Source organism: Alosa sapidissima, chromosome 12 (genome assembly GCF_018492685.1).
Source record: "Alosa sapidissima isolate fAloSap1 chromosome 12, fAloSap1.pri, whole genome shotgun sequence".
In the NCBI taxonomy this organism is placed as follows: domain Eukaryota; kingdom Metazoa; phylum Chordata; class Actinopteri; order Clupeiformes; family Clupeidae; genus Alosa; species Alosa sapidissima.
In genome coordinates, this window is record NC_055968.1 from 25,838,003 (window position 1) to 25,857,619 (window position 19,617).

General features: G+C 47.0%; 1 protein-coding gene and 1 long non-coding RNA gene across 2 annotated transcripts in view; one reads left to right on the plus strand and one right to left on the minus strand.

Moving 5' to 3' along the window:
- The window catches only part of LOC121724887, a 178,772-nt gene that overhangs the window by 60,208 nt on the left and 98,947 nt on the right, over positions 1–19,617 (plus strand). The window lies entirely within an intron of this gene.
- ncanb (neurocan b) overlaps positions 1–19,617 on the minus strand; it is a 106,208-nt gene that overhangs the window by 33,218 nt on the left and 53,373 nt on the right. Inside the window, exons 5-9 of the mRNA XM_042111758.1 lie at positions 17,333–17,507; positions 16,264–16,391; positions 15,363–15,656; positions 13,971–14,828; positions 10,129–11,304 (exon numbers count right to left, since the gene is read on the minus strand). Of these exons, the coding sequence (XP_041967692.1) occupies positions 10,129–11,304; positions 13,971–14,828; positions 15,363–15,656; positions 16,264–16,391; positions 17,333–17,507 (2,631 nt within the window). The remainder of the gene's footprint in view (positions 1–10,128; positions 11,305–13,970; positions 14,829–15,362; positions 15,657–16,263; positions 16,392–17,332; positions 17,508–19,617) is intronic.

Consider the following 19,617-nt stretch of genomic DNA (forward strand, 5'->3'; position numbering starts at 1 on the left):
GAGAGAGACAGAGCCGGACAGACAGGGGAGTGAGGTGTCTGCCTGCTCAACTCCAAGAGGAAGACAGAGGAGAGTCCATGTGCGTGACTTTCAACAAGGTGACAGATTGGAGAGAGAGCCAGCACGTGCGTGAGCGAGCGAGCGAGCGAACGAACGAGCGAGCGTACGGGCGAGCTAACGCTCCATCGTCGACTCGGCACCTCCGTTTATCATGACGGATGCTCTGCGGGGGAAGGACAATGTGAGCCGCCGTGTCCCTCTGATGAGCGACCCCCTCATAAATTACCTGATCATCGGCCCCACTCAGCCGGCACACCGCAATCTCTTTTTATGGTGCATTAAGGTGTCATTTTGAGGTAATAAACACATTTTACTCCCACGAGCCGCCAGCGTCGCCGCGCCTCGCGTGGGGAAATGTTTTTGCGGGATGAACGGGAGATTTAAGAGATTAAATCGTAATTAGACCCACTTTTTAAAATTGCTGGGACTTTTTTTTTCTTTTTTTTTTTTGGTTGCAAGGACACTGGAGGTAGCAGCGGCAGCAGGCTCTCTCCTCGCCCGTGTGAGAAGAAGCGCATTAAGTGCTGGTTTATTGTCCATTTTCTGCCCAAGACACGATCTGACAGGGCATCAAACACGAGGTTTGGCCACCATTACAGCAGCCAGTCTTATTTAATGATGTGGCGCTGAGAGAGGTGCTAGAGGTGCCCCCGCAGTGCAGCCCACAGAGGAGAGGTGGGGGGGGGGGGGGGGGGGGGGGAGGAAGGGCACGTTCAATTTCCCATGATCCTCACGATGGATTAACACCACCGCCGCTCTGACATTGCACAACAGGGGGTGGGGGGGGCGCTCGAGGAGGACATTAGCAGCGGGATGCTTGAGTTTTTCTCCCCTCAAATAAAGTGGATTGTGGGATGCGGCGTATCGTCAAATTATCTGGCTGATAACAAAGCAATTAAGAGCAATGAAACTGTAACACCCGCTATTTTTTACACAGCTGAAAGTTGCCGCTCAGCATGGATGCCGTTTATGTCCTGTTTGTCTTGAGACCGTAATTTGGCACAATTTCACAACCCAGTCTTTTTTAGTGATGTTAGAAGAAAATGAAAACTCGTCACTGCTCAGGGACACACACACACAAAGGAACACACACACACACACACACACATACACACACACACACACACACACACAGACACACACACACACACACACACATCACAGCAGTGATACTGTACGTGCATAAGTCTGCACATTAGCATTTAAAAGCGGCATCTGACACGGCTCTGTGTTTTCCTGTCGCAGCGCGTCCTCTCTCAACAATTAGTCTTGCAGCCCAGCCTGAGCCGGCGCTGACAGATTCTGTTTTTCTGTTTGGGAGGGACGAGCTTCGTCTCGAATCCCTGACAGCCTACTATTACATCTCTGTTTCCCGACACTAATGTCTCAGACATTAATGGCCAGCCATGGACGGGCAAAAGTGATGCTGTTGAGCCAAATAAGGTCAGATGCCAGGCTGTGCTTGACCGAAAAAGGATGTCGGCTCTCCAGAAATGGCACGACTTTCAGTAGTTACCACTCGGTTTTGACACCATTAAGTGTTTTTTTCGGATGCTGTGCTGCAGCTAACAAGTAACATAACCACCACACGGCTGCCTATGCGGGGCAAGGAGGCAGAAATAGCTCCCAGGATTAGATGGATAAGTCTGTGACACCGCCATGCTCTGGAGACCCCAGGAAAATGAGTACAGATGCTGTTTTTAATGGAACAAGAGGAGATCTATGGCCAACCTGATTCAATCAGTCGCTAAAAAGCTCAAAGAGGCAGGTGCTTTCATACGCATGTTATTAGGGGGCCAGCATAACACATTAGGGTGCACACAACACACAACACCCATCTATCATAATATGCCGCACTTTCACAAGTAACAACAAGAACAAGTGAGGTTGTGTTTTACCCTCTGTGTGCGGTGCACAAACTCACAGGGATTCAGTGTGTGTTGGGTTGCTTGTGATACAAGGGAGACAAAAACCAACAGCTTCCTTAAGGCTCCTGACCCAGAACGTTCATTTCAAATTCATCACAGATCATCTCTCCAAGCAACGCTCCAGCCGTCAGACAAAAGGTTCTTGAGGGTCTCTAGTGCTCTTGAACTGAGCCGTCTCATGTCAGTGGCAGGCCTTTGATACAGTCCTCACACGGTTAATCAGCAGCTACAGCACCACGCACAAATGGGGCTCCGTTCCTCGCCATCTGCGATCAGACAAAGGAGCCGGCATTTAAAAATACATATGTACAGTAAAAGTTTAACGATGTTGACATACAGACACACGCACGCTAAAATTAATTTGTGACAGACAAAGAGCAGTCTGCTCAGTCTGGGGCCTATCAACAGCAGTCGTACCCTCAGGAGAGAACTGATTATTTCCCAGTTGCTAAATAGAGTATGAATATAATTGTGTCTAGACAGATTAGGCCCCTACTTATGTGTGTACGGAATAAGTGTGTGTGAACATGCATGCATGCGTGTGTGTATATGTGTGTGTATGTCTGTGTGTCTATGTATGTGTGTAACAAAGACAGTAATAGAGAGTGAGACAAAGAGGGAGAGTGTGGTAGAAAGATTGACAAAGACAGAGAGAGAGTGAGAGAAAGAGACAGAGTGTGTGTGTGTGTGTGTGTGTGTGTGTGTGTGTGTGTGTGTGTGTGTGTGTGTGATATGCATGACTGAGTACAGCTGCGTGTGTGTTTGTGTGATGTGGTGAACAGGAGTGAAAGACTATTTTGTGCTTAAATAAAGTAGTGAGAAAATAAAGGGATGCCCAAGAGGTGGGAAGAAAAAAATGAGAGCAAGACAGAGCAAGCGAGATAGAGAAACACAGAGAGAAAGAGAGAGAGAGAGATGACAGAGAGAGAGAGAAAGAGAGAGAGAGATGACAGAGAGAGAGAAAGAGAGAGAGAGATGACAGAAAAAGCTGGAGAGTGGAGGGGGCCATCAGAAGTTTCTGCTCTGCTAAATGCTGGCGGCTCATGATTAATTACACACTACTCTTAAAATAGTCTCTCTTCTCCTATTCGGTCTCTGTCTGTCCTGCTCCCCCTCTCCTCTCCTCTCCTCTCCTCTCCTCTCCTCTCCTCACTGCTGACACTGGAGAAATCGAGCTCAGCTCCAGCAGACACAGAGGCTCTAGCCAAGCGCAGCGGCCAGGCATGGCCTCAGGGAGTGCGGATAAGGCAGCCAGGGATGCATGGAGCCCCCTGCTAAAGAGACACCGTGCCCTTCCCCACTGGGAGATGATATGAGACTGACCGCCAGCCACTAGGAAAGTCCTGTGGCCCGACTAGGCAATAAGGGCTGCAGATAAAACAGAGTGGGTGAGCAGTGATTGTGCTTGAAAGTCAGAGCTAAACACAATAGACACAGACTTGCACACACACACACACACACACACACACACACACACACACACACACACACACACACAAACACACACACACACACACCCACACACACACACACACACAAACACACACATTTATAAGACACAAACTGCCTCAGAGTCTCAGCTCAATCACCTCAGAAACTACTGAACCTTGTAATAGCTTTCAAGTGACAAGGATCATAGGTTTGCCCGTTAAAGTGTTCTGTGCCTCTACAAGATAGATAAGCTATTGCACCCTACCACAGCAGAGGTGCTTTAAAAATGTAATAATATCATGGGGCTAAAAATGAACTAAACACTAGCTGCTCTGCACCAGCCTCGATCATCATCAACACCGTGGCTACATCACAACTGGAGAGGGAAAGCGCCACAATAAGGGTAGTCTTCCCAAAAAAACATGAAATGAAATGACTGAAATTATTGAAAAAACGACCAAGACCAGCGGGAAAAAAAAGAAAATGGAATTGCCCTCAGTCGGTCAGTTCTTTCAGACACACCGCAGGTTAACACACAGATGGACACTGAGAGCATCAGACAGGCCAGTGCTGCTGTGAGTGCCACATCATGCAGCCCTCATCTGTACCCACACGGGTGAGCAGACAACAGTCACTGGAGAGGAGGGCTGGATGGGCGTCCCGGGAATATGAGGCTTATTGCTCCACCAACACTGATAGCGCCTGTGCCTGTCGAGCCACTAGCAATCACAGCGGGTAGACATGGGAGGGTTTCAGAGACTGTGGCCAAAGGGCCTTGTCCACCAACCATCAGCTTCCAGCTTCAAACTGTATCTTGTGATATGTGTAATATACACTTCTATTCATTGCATCCCATTGCTCCCATCATGTCCCTGTGTTTCAACTAGCGCAGCCAGGCAGACACTAATAAAGCCAAGCTGAATACTATTAACCGAGCTAGTAAAAATATATGCTTTATGCATTAACCATTAGTCTGTGACTCTATGAAGCTTCAATAAGCTCATGAGTTCAATTCTGATGGAGTGAAAATATAGTCAAAATATTCCCCTGTGCTGCACTGTGAGCATGGCTAACATCACTAAATGTGCTTCTTAAGAGCCCGTGTCACTCTCCCCCCTATAATTCAAATGGACAGCGGTGATTCAAGTGCATGACATGAGTAGCAGGATGGAGCATGCCCAGGCTATAGATTCCTTCTAGTCTGGTTCATGGTGATAGCACTCAATGGCATGAATGTCTGAATAAAGTGTTTGACTTAAATGGAAAAGATGTTTTATATGTTTAAGATGGAGTGTTACTAGCTATGGCATAAGGAGTGACGGTGGTGGTGGTGGATCTCAAAATAGGGAGCAGGACTAAAGGCACTGTGGAGAGGGAGCTCAACAATTATTCATAATTACATGTACAGCTAATTATGAGTACAGCTCTTTTTTACACTCTGTGAATTTGCATTAGAACAATATTAAGGATAAACATGGGCCATAATAAATTCTAATGATTATGTGCTGAAATAAATCCTTATTTTGCAAGTGTCAAGTATTGAGCCTACACTGTGAATGTGAAAGTAAACTGCAAGTAAAAAACGGTAGTTATAATATAATACAGTATAATACTGTAATAGAATAGAAAGATGTATCGTCGTCTGGCAAGGGAACTACAGTACAGCTCGTATAATAAAGCACACATTTCAAACAATGAAAAGGATTCAGTGAATAGATCACTGTCAGTGTCTCTGAGTTCTATAAAATGCATCTTAATAAAGTTCTTCATCATCATCACTACAATAAAATATATTGACATTCAGGATAAACAGAGTAGGCTATTACGGAGAGAGAGAGATAAAGTGTGTGTGTGAGTGTGTGTGTGTGTGTGTGTGTGTGTGTGTGTGTGTGTGTGTGTGTGTGTGTGAGAGAGAGAGAGACTCCAGAGAGTTCTGTCTCTAGAGTAGAAGCATGCAGTGAGGAAGCGAGGGCGGCCGAGGGCTTTCATGCACTTCTCCGGCACTACTGTTAGCATCTCTGGAGTTTCTGACAGCTTGGTTAATGGGGACATGTACACTACACTCCACAGACTCTGCTGCCGTTATAGCTCTCGGATATGTGACGGGCTCACAAGCCCCCCTCATGCCCACCTCCTCCTCTTCCTCCTCCTCTTTTAAAAGACCCAGAACATGGTTCCAGACACTGAGTGCTCCCCTCGGTTGATAAGTGCAGACCAAAGTTGCGTGTAAGTAACTTCAACAGCCTCGTGTCTGCTCTGGGCGCGCTGTGAGGCCATCGCAGCAGAGTTCACACTCCAGCCATTCACACAGCGGCGCATTCTGAGGAGGCCGAGGCCTACAACGTTTTTCATTTGCCACGAATAGGCCACACGTGACTCACGTATGGGTTCTCCAGGGCGCTCTCTGTACCGGGGAACTCAGTACGTTTCCATGGAGAGCTAGGGTAATTATTTTGTTCATGATGAACATATGGAGGCTGTTATTCTAAAATGGGGAGTGTAATGGGAATTGGCGGAGAACGGAGCTGAGACATTCGCGCTTCTGAAAGGAATGCGGCATCTGTATCACACATCAGCGGGGTACCTCAATCCCCGTGCAGAATCAGATGGCTGAACACTTCACTACAGTGCTCCTGTTACAGTGCCCCTGGCTCTAACCACGTCGCCACCACCCTCGGCCCCCGCGAATCTCATTCAGCTGAGGTGGACAACGGCCCCAGGTTATGTGAATTGTATTTCACCATTATCACCCCCACGGCTTGATTTTGTTCCTTTGAGGTACACTGAGGTGACGTTTCCAAAGAGGCAGTAATATCCATTACTCGGTGACACTGGAGGACAAATTGCTCTCACTATGGGCATACGGGAGGCTTTATCAGATACGAGCCCCATGAATTCATCTAACCATTAAATTCTGCACGTCTGTGTCCTTATAAAAATTATGGAAACGCTCGTTTCAACAGTTAAAGGAAAAGAGGTGGTACAATAAGGTATCAGTGGGTAATAGGTTTTACAGTCACCATAAAGCAAGCACATTCAGCATTTCACTTTCAGTCCAAAACTAATGGTGATTTTTTCAATTGGTCTTTACAAAGCCTGAATTTAAAACTACGGACACTGAATACACCTAATTATGACCAATATAACTATATGCCACCTTGTGCCACGAGACAAACTCTCAGCGGGCTCTGGGAGCCGAGCTTCTCTCCTCCCAGCCAGCGTCACATTCCGGCGTGATAAAAGAACATATTCAGAGCGGAGGCATGGCAGAACAAAGAGCCACGAAGTCACACTCTTGTTCTTTCACTTCCTGTGAGATTGTTATCTCCACTGAACTGCGCCTCTAGGGCCCAGCGTGAGAGAGAAAAAAACAACTCAGTTACAGTACCCTACTCTTAATGTAAAACATGGCAAAGTGATTCATCATGTTGCTGAAGGTATGCAAGAGTGAACGTAGCAAAAGACGGAAAAATGAAAGAGGAACAGCTGCTCTACTGTGGAGGTTTCACTTTTTTAAAATAGAGATTAAATCAAATTTGAGGCGTGATTCAATCTCTGACTGAATTATAGCCCACATGGAAATCAAAGGCACATCTTAAAATATGAGAAAATATGTAAATGTATGTAACTTTGTAGGATTTGTAGGCAGATGGAGTACCCATTCATTCACAGCCAAGGACACAGTGGCATAACCCAACCTTACTAAACAATCGACCCAAATCACATGGACCACACAGCAGCCTATGTACGTCGAGGGGGTCAGCCTTATCTTCCCACAGCCCAATGGTCAAAAGCCTTATCTTCCCACAGCCCTATGTTCCCACATTTCTAGGTAAGGTTAGGTTAGGGTTAGGATTAGGGTCTGGTTAGGGTCTGGGGACATAGGACTGTGGAAACATACTGTAGGAATGTGGGAACATAGGGCTGTGGGAACATACTGTAGGAATGTGGGAACATAGGGCTGTGGGAACATACTGTAGGAATGTGGGAACATAGGGCTGTGGGAACATAGGGCTGTGGGAACATAGGCACGCTCCCACGTCGAGGACTCAGAACCCAGAATATCTTGTGTGTTCTGCGTCATAAGGAAGAGCATTCAAATAGAGCCATTACACAAGTGTGTATCTGATTTGTTGAAAAGTATGCATTATGAAGACAAATCTGCACTGGAAGCCTGTTTTAAATGTGATTCTTGAAATGGACTATTTAAGTAATATCAACACTAACGTCTTAGTGGAGTTCTTTACATAGCCTTGAGTGGTGCACCATACTGTCTGGATAAGCTCATTTTCAACACTTCCGCTCACGCTCCCATGGTAAAAGTGACAAAAAAGCCAGTGCTAAGTACAGTCAGCGCAACGCTTTTTATCGCCCTCCACCATGGAATATAATGTCTCCCCAAGGCAGGGCTTCAGCAAATCCTATTCATTAAATAAGCGCTACTGAACTGTATGGGATTAGATTCAGCGCGCGGGTTTGATATGGAAAACTGCAGATGCTAATGCATTAAGCCGGAGAGAAAGGCTTCGAAATTAGGCGCGGGATAGAGATGTGCACAGGGTTGAAGAGTGTGTCATCGCACCGGCCTCATGTTGGCCGGGCGCTCATTGTCGCTGGGGTCAGTGGCGGGGCCCGCTGTGCACACTGATGACAGTTCCGCTGGGTCGGGAGAGGGCAGCCGGGGCGCGGTAAACATTGCTGGGAAGGGGGGGCATATAACAAGGGCCAAACAAGTAATAAAACGCATTTTAGGACATAACCCTGAATGGAGCTGGATTCTCTCTGAAAGCAAAAGCAGGGCAGAGAAATCAATAGCCTCCAATTTCTTGGCTCCAGACATGAACAGAGCTCACAGTAGGGTAGAAGTGGAATAAAAAACAACTTTTGCAGACAAGGGTCCAAAAAAATGTCTTTTCAATTTAAATGTAACATGCAGCTATGTTACACATTGTTTTTAGGAGTGATCTATCTTCAGCCATACCGGAGATTTAGTCTAGATGACTGTAACTCAAATGACCTTACACACCTGTCAGACAGATTTCATCTGGAGGTGAATAATTTAGGGCCTGGCAGCTTGCAGACGGCGAGAGCTCGCACTCTACCCAATAGCCACGCAAAATTCTGAACTACAGGTAATGGTGGTTGTAAATTTTTGGATACTTGTGAAGCCTTGTGAAGTATAACAGCAGCTATAAAGCACCACAGCATATGAGAGAGGCGGTGGAGGTGCTTTATGGCCTCAGCCACATTTAGACTCAACGGCTGCGAAAAAAAACAAAAAAAAACAAAAAAAAAAACATATTTAATTTTAGAGGCTTCTAGTCCTACCTGACACTCATGATTATTTTTACTTATGGTAATCAGACTGCGGTGAATTTCTTCGCGGCTGATCAGCTGTCAGTGGCTTCTCTCTGGGTCTCTCAGTGTGTGTATACATGAGGGGAGTGGTGTGGGTGTTTGCTGCTCGGAGAAGGAGCGGTGGCGTGTCACGGCTGTCTTGTATCCGCTGTGTGTCCTACTGCTGCAGGGCACGTCACTACAGGGGTGTGGGGAGAGCATAGCCGGGCACTGCAGCGCCTACACGTCCCACAAGGTTACGAGCAACGAAATGGGCTGGATGGGGGGGGGGGGGGGGGGGTTTCATTACTGTAGTCTTTGTGTGTGCTGATCATTGATTAAAAAGGCCTGGGAAGCTCCACTGGCACCGCTGGAAGGGAATAGGACAAACAGTGTAGTGTCCTGCCCTGCCCGCCTCAAGGGCAGCCAAGCTTTTGATGAACTCCTTTGTTTACCTGTCCGCTACAGTAAGTATCATTATTGACTAGCAGCTGTTTTTAACTGCAGGCCGGCCAAAAGGCCCTTAGTGCATTATAGGAGTATTTTTATGACAATGATGTTTGTTCGATGTCCAGAGCTCAAGTACGTAGCACAAAACATTCAACACAAGGACCTTTTCAGGACAACAGTCACCATGACAACTGCATTTTTAGCCCTTTTGTCATTGGATTAATATACATGTTTGCTAAATAGTCAAAAGCATTTAGATATCTATATAGAAAAGTCCAAAACTAAAGTCAAATGGAATCAACATAAACAGGACGCTTCACAAAAATATGCTTCATATAGAAAACACCAACAGAGGAACAAGATATTCTAAGAGCAGTACTAGCCACTGTGAACTGGCAAGAGCCATCTCTTTAGAATGTCTGTATTTTGCTAGAGACACAAGGCCTCTGTAAAGTTATAACCATTTTAGACATGGGAAGCAGTGAAAAATGGAAAAAGAGAGAATGAAAGAGAGAGAGAAAGAGAGAGGGAGAGAGAGAAAGAGAGAGAGAGAGAGAGAAGGACTGGAGTCAATTACAGCCCACGTCTTGTAGCTCTTCTGCCAGCATTGATTTGTTCAGGCCCGAGATCTTTGCTTTTCCAAGCCCCCCTTAATTGCACCGCCCCTGACCCTCTAATTACTCCACTAAGGCTGCTTCAATTTCAGTCTACAGCCTCTTTGTTTACAGACATCACCGCGGCGACCAGCGGGAGCACATCAGCAGCATGAAATCAAATCAAATGAGTGGCTGCTACTTCAAGGGCCCAGCACTTTAGCAGGGATGTAACGCTCGGCTGAGAGATCACAGGTTGATGGTGACTTGCAGCAAAAAGAAAAAGCTGGTGGGCTAAATGGATGGAGGGAGAGGGGTTGAATTTTTACCTGATGGATTTTCAAGCTCGTAGCCCTGATTGGCTGCCACTTTGCCCGAGCTCTCGGCCGTGGAGTTCCGCGTGGCCTGGGCTGACCGATGCTCCACGGGCAGGAAGCTTAAGCCGGGGAGCGTTCTCCAGCCCCGGGCCACCACAAAAGACTCGGACACTGGAGTCCTGTACGCGGAGACTCTGGCTTTGTCCCTGGCTCCTGAAGACGGTGTGGTAAGCTGAGGTGAGCCGCTGGTTGTCTGGGGCCCCAGGCCAGTAGTGGGGGGAGTGGTGGAGATCTGTGCCCGAGGCTGAGGCTCGCGGGTCTGGACGGGCTCGTCCTGCTCTACCGGGAGCAGAGTGAAGGCAGTCTCCATCGTGTACTCTGTAGTGGGCGGCAGGGTTGGTGTCGTGGTCGTGGAGCTGGATGCGGGGGTAGTGGCCAGAGTGGTGCGCTGCGACGCCGAGCCCTTGGCAAAGTTCTGCTTCCTCCTGACAAAGGGGGTGCCATCTTTGCCCGTGGAGGAGGTTGGTCGGAGTTTCTCAGTGGGCCTGCGGACAAACAGGATCTCCCCCCTCGCCTCCTCGGGAGTACTCTCAGGCTCCACAGACTCAGACGTCTGCTGCAGCTTGGCCTCTGGCGATCCTCCACCGCCACTAGGAGGCACTGTGGGCAGATGCACCAACTGCCACTGGACGGTGGTCTGCAGAACCACAGGCTGGTTCTTGGTGGGGCTGACATCAGAGACACCGGCCTCTTTCACCTGCTCGCTAAACACATCCAGCGGGTCTCTGGCTGTGCTGCCTTCAGTATCTGCATCCTCCTCCTGCGAGGTCGTCCTCCCTGACGCAGGGAGGCCAGGAAACGGATAACCCTGCTCGCCGTGCTCCCTCCCCTCCCCGGAGTAGTTCTCCGAGGGGCCGTCTCTGGACGCAGGCATGGCCACGATCTCCAGAGCGGCAGCCTTGGCCTCCATGGGCTCCACGGGGGGACCTCTGCCCTGATAAATATGCTCCCCGACACTGCTGCTGCTGCTGCCTGGGGCGCCAAGGTTGGGCCCCTTTATGGATTTCAAGGTCCACCTTTGTTTGCTGCCGAGCACTGGGGACGATCCAAATGTGCTCCTCGAGCCTGGTGATGCATTAATGGCTGAGGTCGGTTTTGCCACGTCAGTGGGTTTCAGTGGAACCAGGCCTGCAGGCAGAAGACAGACAATGATTAAATCAGGGACAGCACAGCTTTATTTAAATGCATTCAAGATCCGCTTGGAAAGCTCACTACCCCCACCCGACGATGGCAATAATTACATGTAGGCTAATATATGCAACTTAATATAGCACAATGATTATGCATCCATTAATCCCCACGCTGATACCAACCTGAACACTAGTAATCTATTCATCTGTTGAATTATCTTTGTATTTAGAGGGTGATTATGGGCATGGCAGAGCCAATATTGCAGGGTTTAGATACACTCATCAAGACCTTATTGTTAGGATTAGTTTTCTCTTTTTGAAAGGTGTAAAGAAATGTATGAATTGTCACATACTGGAATAATAACCTGCACGGGAATGAAATCCATTTGCACTGAATGCCTCTAGGATTCCCAGAACATAAGAACATATATTATACTGGTGCTGTGCTGTGTGTTGTTGACGTTCAACAGTCTGTGCTGACAGTATTCTGAGCAGAGTGTTTGTTTACAGCAGTGGCGGTAGCACTAAACCTTGGGGGGACCCAGCAATCATGTTTGTCGGGTTCTCGCAGCAGTGCACCTCCTGCATGGTATGCTCAGGTGCAAAGACACCGCGAGGACACAGTGCAAACACTCTGCTCTTTCTGCACTCACACAATAACTGTTGGAGCAATACAGGCAGATCTGTGTGGATTAAATTAAATATTAAGCTAATCCTAAATATTTCATCAGCTGATGTAACATCGCCCTGTGCTGGGAGAGGCTGGGCTGGGATCTACATAGAAGCCTCAATCTGAGTAATAGTGCAATTAATAACATGAATAACTAATTAAGCACTTCAGTTCCATATAGAGACAGTAATGACATGTATTCATCCTGTTTGATATTAATAATTAAATGTACAAATGAATGGGCAATGACGGTACGGGGTGAGCAATTAGAGTCTCTGATGAGAAACAATTCACAAACTCATTTCTCAATTCAATCATTTCCAAATCTGGACATGAGAAAGAAAGAATGACATGGATGGCATGAAATGGATGGTTTTAAATATGTGTTCAAAAAACAAGATATAAAATATTAATAAATTATTTCTGCAACAACAGCACTGTTATCACATCTTATAAAGAGGACTAGCACACATTTATGGGTTGAAATTTACATCATTCTGAGCCCTCTTTTATGGGTGCCTTGAAGTTAACTTGTGAGCAGTTTCTGTTGTCACAGGAGGTTCAGATATTCATTAAGTCCACAAATGTTAGTTTTACTTTGTGAGTTTTTTTTAAAAAAAATCTACATAGTTCCAATCCAATTAAACCATATTTGGTAAGATGGATGATCAAAACAGTATTTTTTGACAGCTGAAAAACATCTCAGACAGCCCTCTATTAAATCTTCCTGATGTGCATCAAATATTTTCTCTCAGCGTTTCTCCCACAAGATCTATTGGTAATTATGGACAGCATTCAAAAACAAAAGAGCTAATTTGAGTGTGTGGCTGAGATTGCTGGACCACTGGTGTTACCCTCGCAAAGAAGCATTCATTAGAAAACCAAAGTAAATAATACATGGCGTCTGAAGTCTAGGTTTCCCCCAAAACATTAAACATTAATGCTGACTGAGTTAAATGGTTTCTGTGGGGGACATTTGAATTGATGAAGTCCCAACTTTATGTAAAGCCACATGACCCAGGGAGAGAACATTTCCATTCCTCACACCCCACACCAAGCCTCATCTACTGGACCTCTGCTGTGTCCATCCGAGCACCAGGGACCAATGCCACTCAAATCACTGCCCTCTCTCTCTTCTTTACCACTGCCACTGAAATCACAGTAACTGATTCTCATTTATGGCCCCGGAGGTGATGAAATTGGACTCTCTTCTGGCGAAGTTGAAATGTCTCCACATCCCTTTTTAACTGGGAATGAGATGTGGTGGAGATGCAGCCGCCCATTTCCCTGCGTGACTGCCTGGGCTATATCACCGAGCCAAAGTGGCCGCACCGGGCGCCTGAATGAGATTAAATTCACCCAATGGGATTTCCTCCTCTGATGAGGCAATCCACTCACATCAATTCACAGCACTGCTGCTGCTCAGCCTCTTTTACATTCTGTCTTTTGCCCCTCTGCTCAAAACTCTACAGACATCTCAAATGAAAATATGGCCATTTTGGACTAATTTACATAATTATATAATTATTCATTTCACGACACATGACCCTAATCCTAACCCTAACTCTAACTCTATCCCTAAACCTAACTTTAAACCTCACCCTAATCCTAACCCTACTGTTATGACAAAAACCGAATGTCACTTAATAACAGAAGCGTTATGTCATAAATATTTATGACTAGTTTATGACACGTTCATGACAGTGTCATGTCACTCTTATGCCGATACTGTCAAGTAAAGTGTAACCATTAATTTACATAACATAATTGACTCGCCAAGACGTGTTATAATTATTCAATAAATGAGTTCTTACCACATGTCGATGGACCGAGATGGACAGTTTAGAGAGATTGTGTAAAATGGACATTTTACACAACACATACTACATATCCATGCATAACAAGACCTCATAAATATGCATGGAAATAGGTTGTGAATATGAAGAGAAATAGATGAACATTGACACACGACATAAATATGACTGTATATCTACCTAATGATGTGGTCTGAGCAGTGGGAGGGAACATCTGACCCCTACTAGGATTTTCTGGACCCTTCAGTGCGGTTGAGGATGCATGCTGGACCTCCGGCATCAGCTCCCTTTCCTGCTCAGACAGTCCATCATCTGTGCCTGCTGGACTGACAGCCGTGGAGGTTTTGTGAGAGGGCTCCACGATAGCATTCGCATTGCTGGGGTTGCCTTTGCGCACCCCCACTTTCAGCTCCTCCAGCTTGGACTTGGCCCTCTGGATCTCCGGGGTGGGTCCACTGGTCAGGCTGGGTGACGTGGGAGGAACGTCGGCCTCGGTGCTGCTGGCCCAGTACCTCCAGGGCCTCATGATGGTGTTGACGATGTTGGAGAGCATGCTCTCACCCGTGGTGTGGGACTGAGGAGTTGGCGAGGCCACGGTCAGATGATCCAAGCCGAACGGCAGCTCTACTTCCTCCGTACCTTCATCGGTCTCATCCTCTTTGGCCGAACCGCCCTGGTTCTCCACCTTATCCTGGTCGGTCAGGCCCAGCAGAGACAGGATCTTTGGGGCCATCGCCTCTTGAGGCTCCTCCATGGACTCCTCTTGCTCCTCACCCCAGCGAACTGAGGCCTCGTCTGGCCGTAAGTGAATCACAACATGCTCCTCAGATATCTCCGAGGACTCATTACTGACGATGGAGTTGATGCCCTCCTTCTCCAGGTCCACTAGGCCGGTCCATGTGGAGGGCTCAGGGTAGGAGGGCTGGGAGAGATGGTTCTTCTGGGGATCCGTCTGACCCTCGAGGGGGCCCGACTCGAGGTCTTCTCCAGTCTGGAGAAGTCCTACAGCTTCCACAGCTTTTTCCTCATTCTGTGTTACTGGAATATTTAGCATGAGGGAAGTTCATTATTTACTGAACTTTGCAACAGTACATATTTTATGCTTTATTAGGGATTAAAATAGGTTGGTTAAAATATTAGCTTCATATCTGCGAATTTGTCAATGCCCTGAGCTGCATAAAAAAAGACATATGGTTGGCCTTGCACATGTTTTTATGTATTTGTTTTGGTATGCTCAGCATTTGCCCACTTGCAAACTACTGTATTTCTTCTGGGTGTTTCTCAGTGATTCTATCTAATTAGTATACAAATGCATTCATGCACTCATACATTACTCCATCCATTACAAAAAGTTGGTCTGCTAGATATCTGAAACTGCACAGAAAGTATAGTACGCACAGAAACTGCACATGTAGTCTGCCTGAAAAATTCGAAGGAATGAAGGTTTAGACTGAGAGCTTAGCACTTATATTCCCAAAGGAAACAGGAAAGCCTACTGTATGTTGATCCAAGCATGCACGCATTAAATCTAATTAAAATAATGAATCACGATCACATTGGTTGCCATGGTACCTCGGTAGCAGTAGGCATCAAACAGGGTGGTTGTGTCAGGGAAGCCGGTGCGGTTGGGGTTGTGGTAGACGGTGCGCACTCCGGGCTCGTCCCCACCACAGTTCCGGCGTGGCTGGTTGATAGGGTAGCGCACGCTGCCGTCCGCCAGCCAGCCTGGGTCGCATCGGTCCAGCCCGGCCTGCCAGGCGAGATAGAGCTGCCCGACGGTGGCCAGCTGGCCGCCGAGCGTGTGGCAGTGCGTGGAGGCCGTGGCCAAGCTCAGCTTCTCTGGAACGGAGGAGTGGAACACCTCGCCTGAAAACGAGGGGGGAGGGAAGGGAGGGATGGAGGAAGGGATGGAGGGAGGGAGAGAGGGAGAGAGAAGAGCCACGGAGAGAGAGAGAGAGAGAGCGAGGTTAACAGGGCACACAGCCTAATGAGCAGCATGACAGAAGGAGAGCAGGGGAAAGGTGGTGAAGGATGGCACTGGGGTAGCCCAGCCAGAGGTCTCTGCCTTGACAAACTAGCAGCACGTTTGTGTATGAATCACTCTTTGGAGAGAGCAGGAGAGATAGAGAGCTTGGTCATTTAGAAGAACACTTTGTGAATGCTGCTTTTTATCTCTCCTTTCTAATGAGATGGTGATAACCCATATGTAAAACAGACCTGTATGGTCACCTGTGAACGAGTCTTTATTAGGCTCACCCTAGCCATGGACCAGAACGCTAGGCTTGGAAAGTGCCCTACTTTATGGTAAGTTGGCTGTAATGAACTGAGCAGGGTACTTGGAAGGTGTGGGTCATGGCTTTCGCTTTCCTCATGGCGCTAGTTTAAGCCAAAGCTCTGGTGTTGTATCGGTGGCGTCCCATGGCTTTGGAAGTCCATGCATGACTAATCCCTAATTGATGCGCTCCTGCCGTACCTTGCAGCTTCCTGGCGAAGCAGTAGACATCAAACAGCTCATCGGAGACCCGATTGCCATAGTTTCTAACGCCAGGTAAGTCCTCCCTGTCTCCATAGCAACCTGGTCTTGGAGACTGGATCGGGTACCTGCAGAGAGAAGCCAAAGAAATCAGGAATTCCTCCAACAGTCCCCCCCTGGCTGGAGGTGGAGATGGATCTATATACAGCTCCAACTGTGCAATTACTCTAAAGTACATTGATTCAAATGGCATTGAGGTGCTGAGCTAAAGGCTGATTAAGAGATTATATACAACACTCTGGGGTTGGTAAGGAGAGAGCGCACGAAATCTCACACACTCCACAGAACCAACAATTTATATTTCAACCTGTTTCATCAAGCCAATAGGAGAGAGGAAGAAAGAAAGAAAGAAAGAAAGAAAGAAAGGAAAAAAAGAGAAAATCTAACTCAATCGTTCACAGAACCTCTGATGTCTCTATTTTTTCCCCTGCCGCATTAATTGTGAGCGCTCGCCTCTCCATTGATGTGCAGCCAAGTCGCTCTGGAGATGGCCCAATCACAGGTGTCCCAGGTGGGAGGGCGGGCGCTTATGGCTGCACTTTATGAAAATGACTCCCCCCCCCCCCCCCCGGCACAATTAGCGGCTGAACATATGCACATAACAGCTGCATGTGGGCATCAGTATCAATACCCAGGTTTGACAGGCCGCTGGCCACTAATGAGTAGGGGGAGGTAGCAGGGGTCTCGCAATAACTGCAATGAGAGAGCTGTTGTGCATGTAAGTGCTTATGGGTATTGACAACAGAAGTGAAAAAGCTTATGACCTATAAACCTGTAATTATACGTGCTCTGACAGTAATCAGTCAAACGCCCACCTTCCCCCTGTGAAAAGGTGCTGTTCTTTCAGTTCTTTTTTTTTCAATTCAGGCAGAATATAAAAGAACAATCAAATTTAAACAGATGTTTACAGGAAAAAGAGCACGCAGGGTGTCCTAGGCTAATCACTGTTTCTTCTGCACGCTCATCTCTGGCACTGACATTACGCTCCACCACAGAGAGCTGACCTTACCTCACCGTCTGGTCCGACAGCCAGCCTGCGTCACAGTTGTCATACCCGTCGTCAAAGGTGGCCTGCAGCTGTGCTGGCGTGGCTATTACCGCCGAGTTCTCCAGACACACACGCTGGGCGTCGGCGAAGGAGAGAGCGTAGCGGTCGTGCGGAGCCCGGTAATGGAACACCACCCCTGAAGAGAAGACATGGCACGCTGAGCTGGGAGGGGGACTTAAAAAAGAGCCTGCCAAGCCAGTAGTTATGCTGCACTGAGAGAGGATGCAGTATGCTGTTCTGCCTGATCTCAACTCAAACACAAACGCTACACAAAAACTCTATAGTCTACAGCTTGTCACTCCGTCTGTGTTAACCGAGCAGCGACACCCTCCCGCGACTACAGAATGTCCCGACGTTTGTGTTTTATGTGCTATTGTAATAACATGGCGTTTGTTTGTGTTTCACCACGCATAGAGAAAAAAAAAACCTGGGTTCATTATATCCTGAACATAATACATTGGGGAGCTGCAGGTAATTCAACAGCAACAACACCATATGCCTCCTCATAATGTTCATTCTGCAGAGTAGGCAATGGAACAGAATGGCATGAGGTGTGGGCCTCGTTTCTGTGTTATAGTGCTCACCTCCACTCGAGGAGGGATGGCGCGGGGGGGGGGGGGCTAAAGAGGGAGGGCTGGACTACGGAGCCCCTGACCTGTGAATGGACAGGATTCCGCTCCACCGTGCAGAGAGATGGGAATGGGATTGCTTTTGAAGTGTCCATCTAGTATTCCCTAGCCATCCTGCCGTGGCATCCCAACCCCTACCCCCCCCCCCCCCCCCCCCCACCCACCCACCCACACACACACACACACACACACAACAACAGTCGTCTCTCGCAGCAATTCACACATCCAATCCCAGAAGGGAGCTGAACATGAAAGTGAGAGGACAGGGAGGCAGGAATACAACTTTAAAATTGCTCCTTTATCTTCTCAGCCTTTTGTGTGGAAGAATGGAGGGAGGGAGGGAGGCTTGCAGGGCTGGGGGCCAATTCAAGCAATCTCGCTGCTAGCCAGGCAGAGGAACAGGCAGGCCCCACTCCTCTGTGGTCAGAACCCACAGCTTTTCCTGGCATCCACTGTGTTTCCCCTACTAGAATCCCAACTTCAAAGAGACTGGGATGGGATGGTATTTTTTTTTTTTATTATATTTTTCCTCTTCCGCTCCTCTTGCTGAACTTGTTTTTTCTATTATTATTTCATTTTCCCTCTTGCCATTCTTGGAGTTTGACACACTTTACCAGGAACTTTTCAATTCCATTAAATACATTTGAAGCAAAAAGGAGTCCTATGTTCACCGCCTAAGAAACACAACCATGTTGATTCTTTGTGTGTTTGTTAAGTCTAAAAATAGGACTTCAAAGAGCTACTTGTTGTAGGACTCCTCTATTGAACAGCTGAACGTATCTAATTAAGAACACCACAGCTGGAAGGACTAGACTAAACTGATTCAGTCTGTTAGTCTGGGAGTGTGTTGGCAAATACTGATTAATGCTGAGTTGGAACAAGTGTACAGGACAAAAGATAAGGAAGACAGGGAATTCTTCTACAGAGTGACATTATACGTGTGAAAATAGCTAGGCACAAATAAGACTTTACAGTGTCACCCTTTTGTAGATAGAGCTATTTAACACTTAATTAGTTGAAATATTTCATGATATTCCCTGACAACAGGAATCGATATTCAACTCTAATTGGTGAAATGCAGAGAATTGGCCAGTTAATATGAGCCAGACATGAAATATAGGCACACAGTCAAGGTCAGGCAACCTATAGCCATACTAAAAATATCTACATTAATCTGATATTGATATAGTCTAGTAAATATCAATACAATTTCATTAAAGTGTTAATGACTTGGAGGATTTGTATGGAGTGCTGCTGTCTGCAATGCACCATGACACAATTAAGATTTAGCCCACAAGATCAGTTATACACTGTAGACAATGGGCTGGGTAATGGGCTTTTTGTATGGGATGGGTTTATGGTTTGTTAATCAATTCTCCACAAGTCACCTGGGAACGAAATGCATAAATCAACAAGAGCGGGATAGAACAATCTGTTTAAAACAAACACAAAACACAGTTTACTGATGCTTACTGTGCTGGTTGCAGTTAAAAGCAGTAATATACGTTTTTATCAGCAATTTCCTGAAGATGTGAAGCAAAATGGAACTAGAATTCAGGCTCCCCTGTGCCCGCAGTCAGTAATTGATAAGAAAAAAACACTACGAAGAGCAACTGC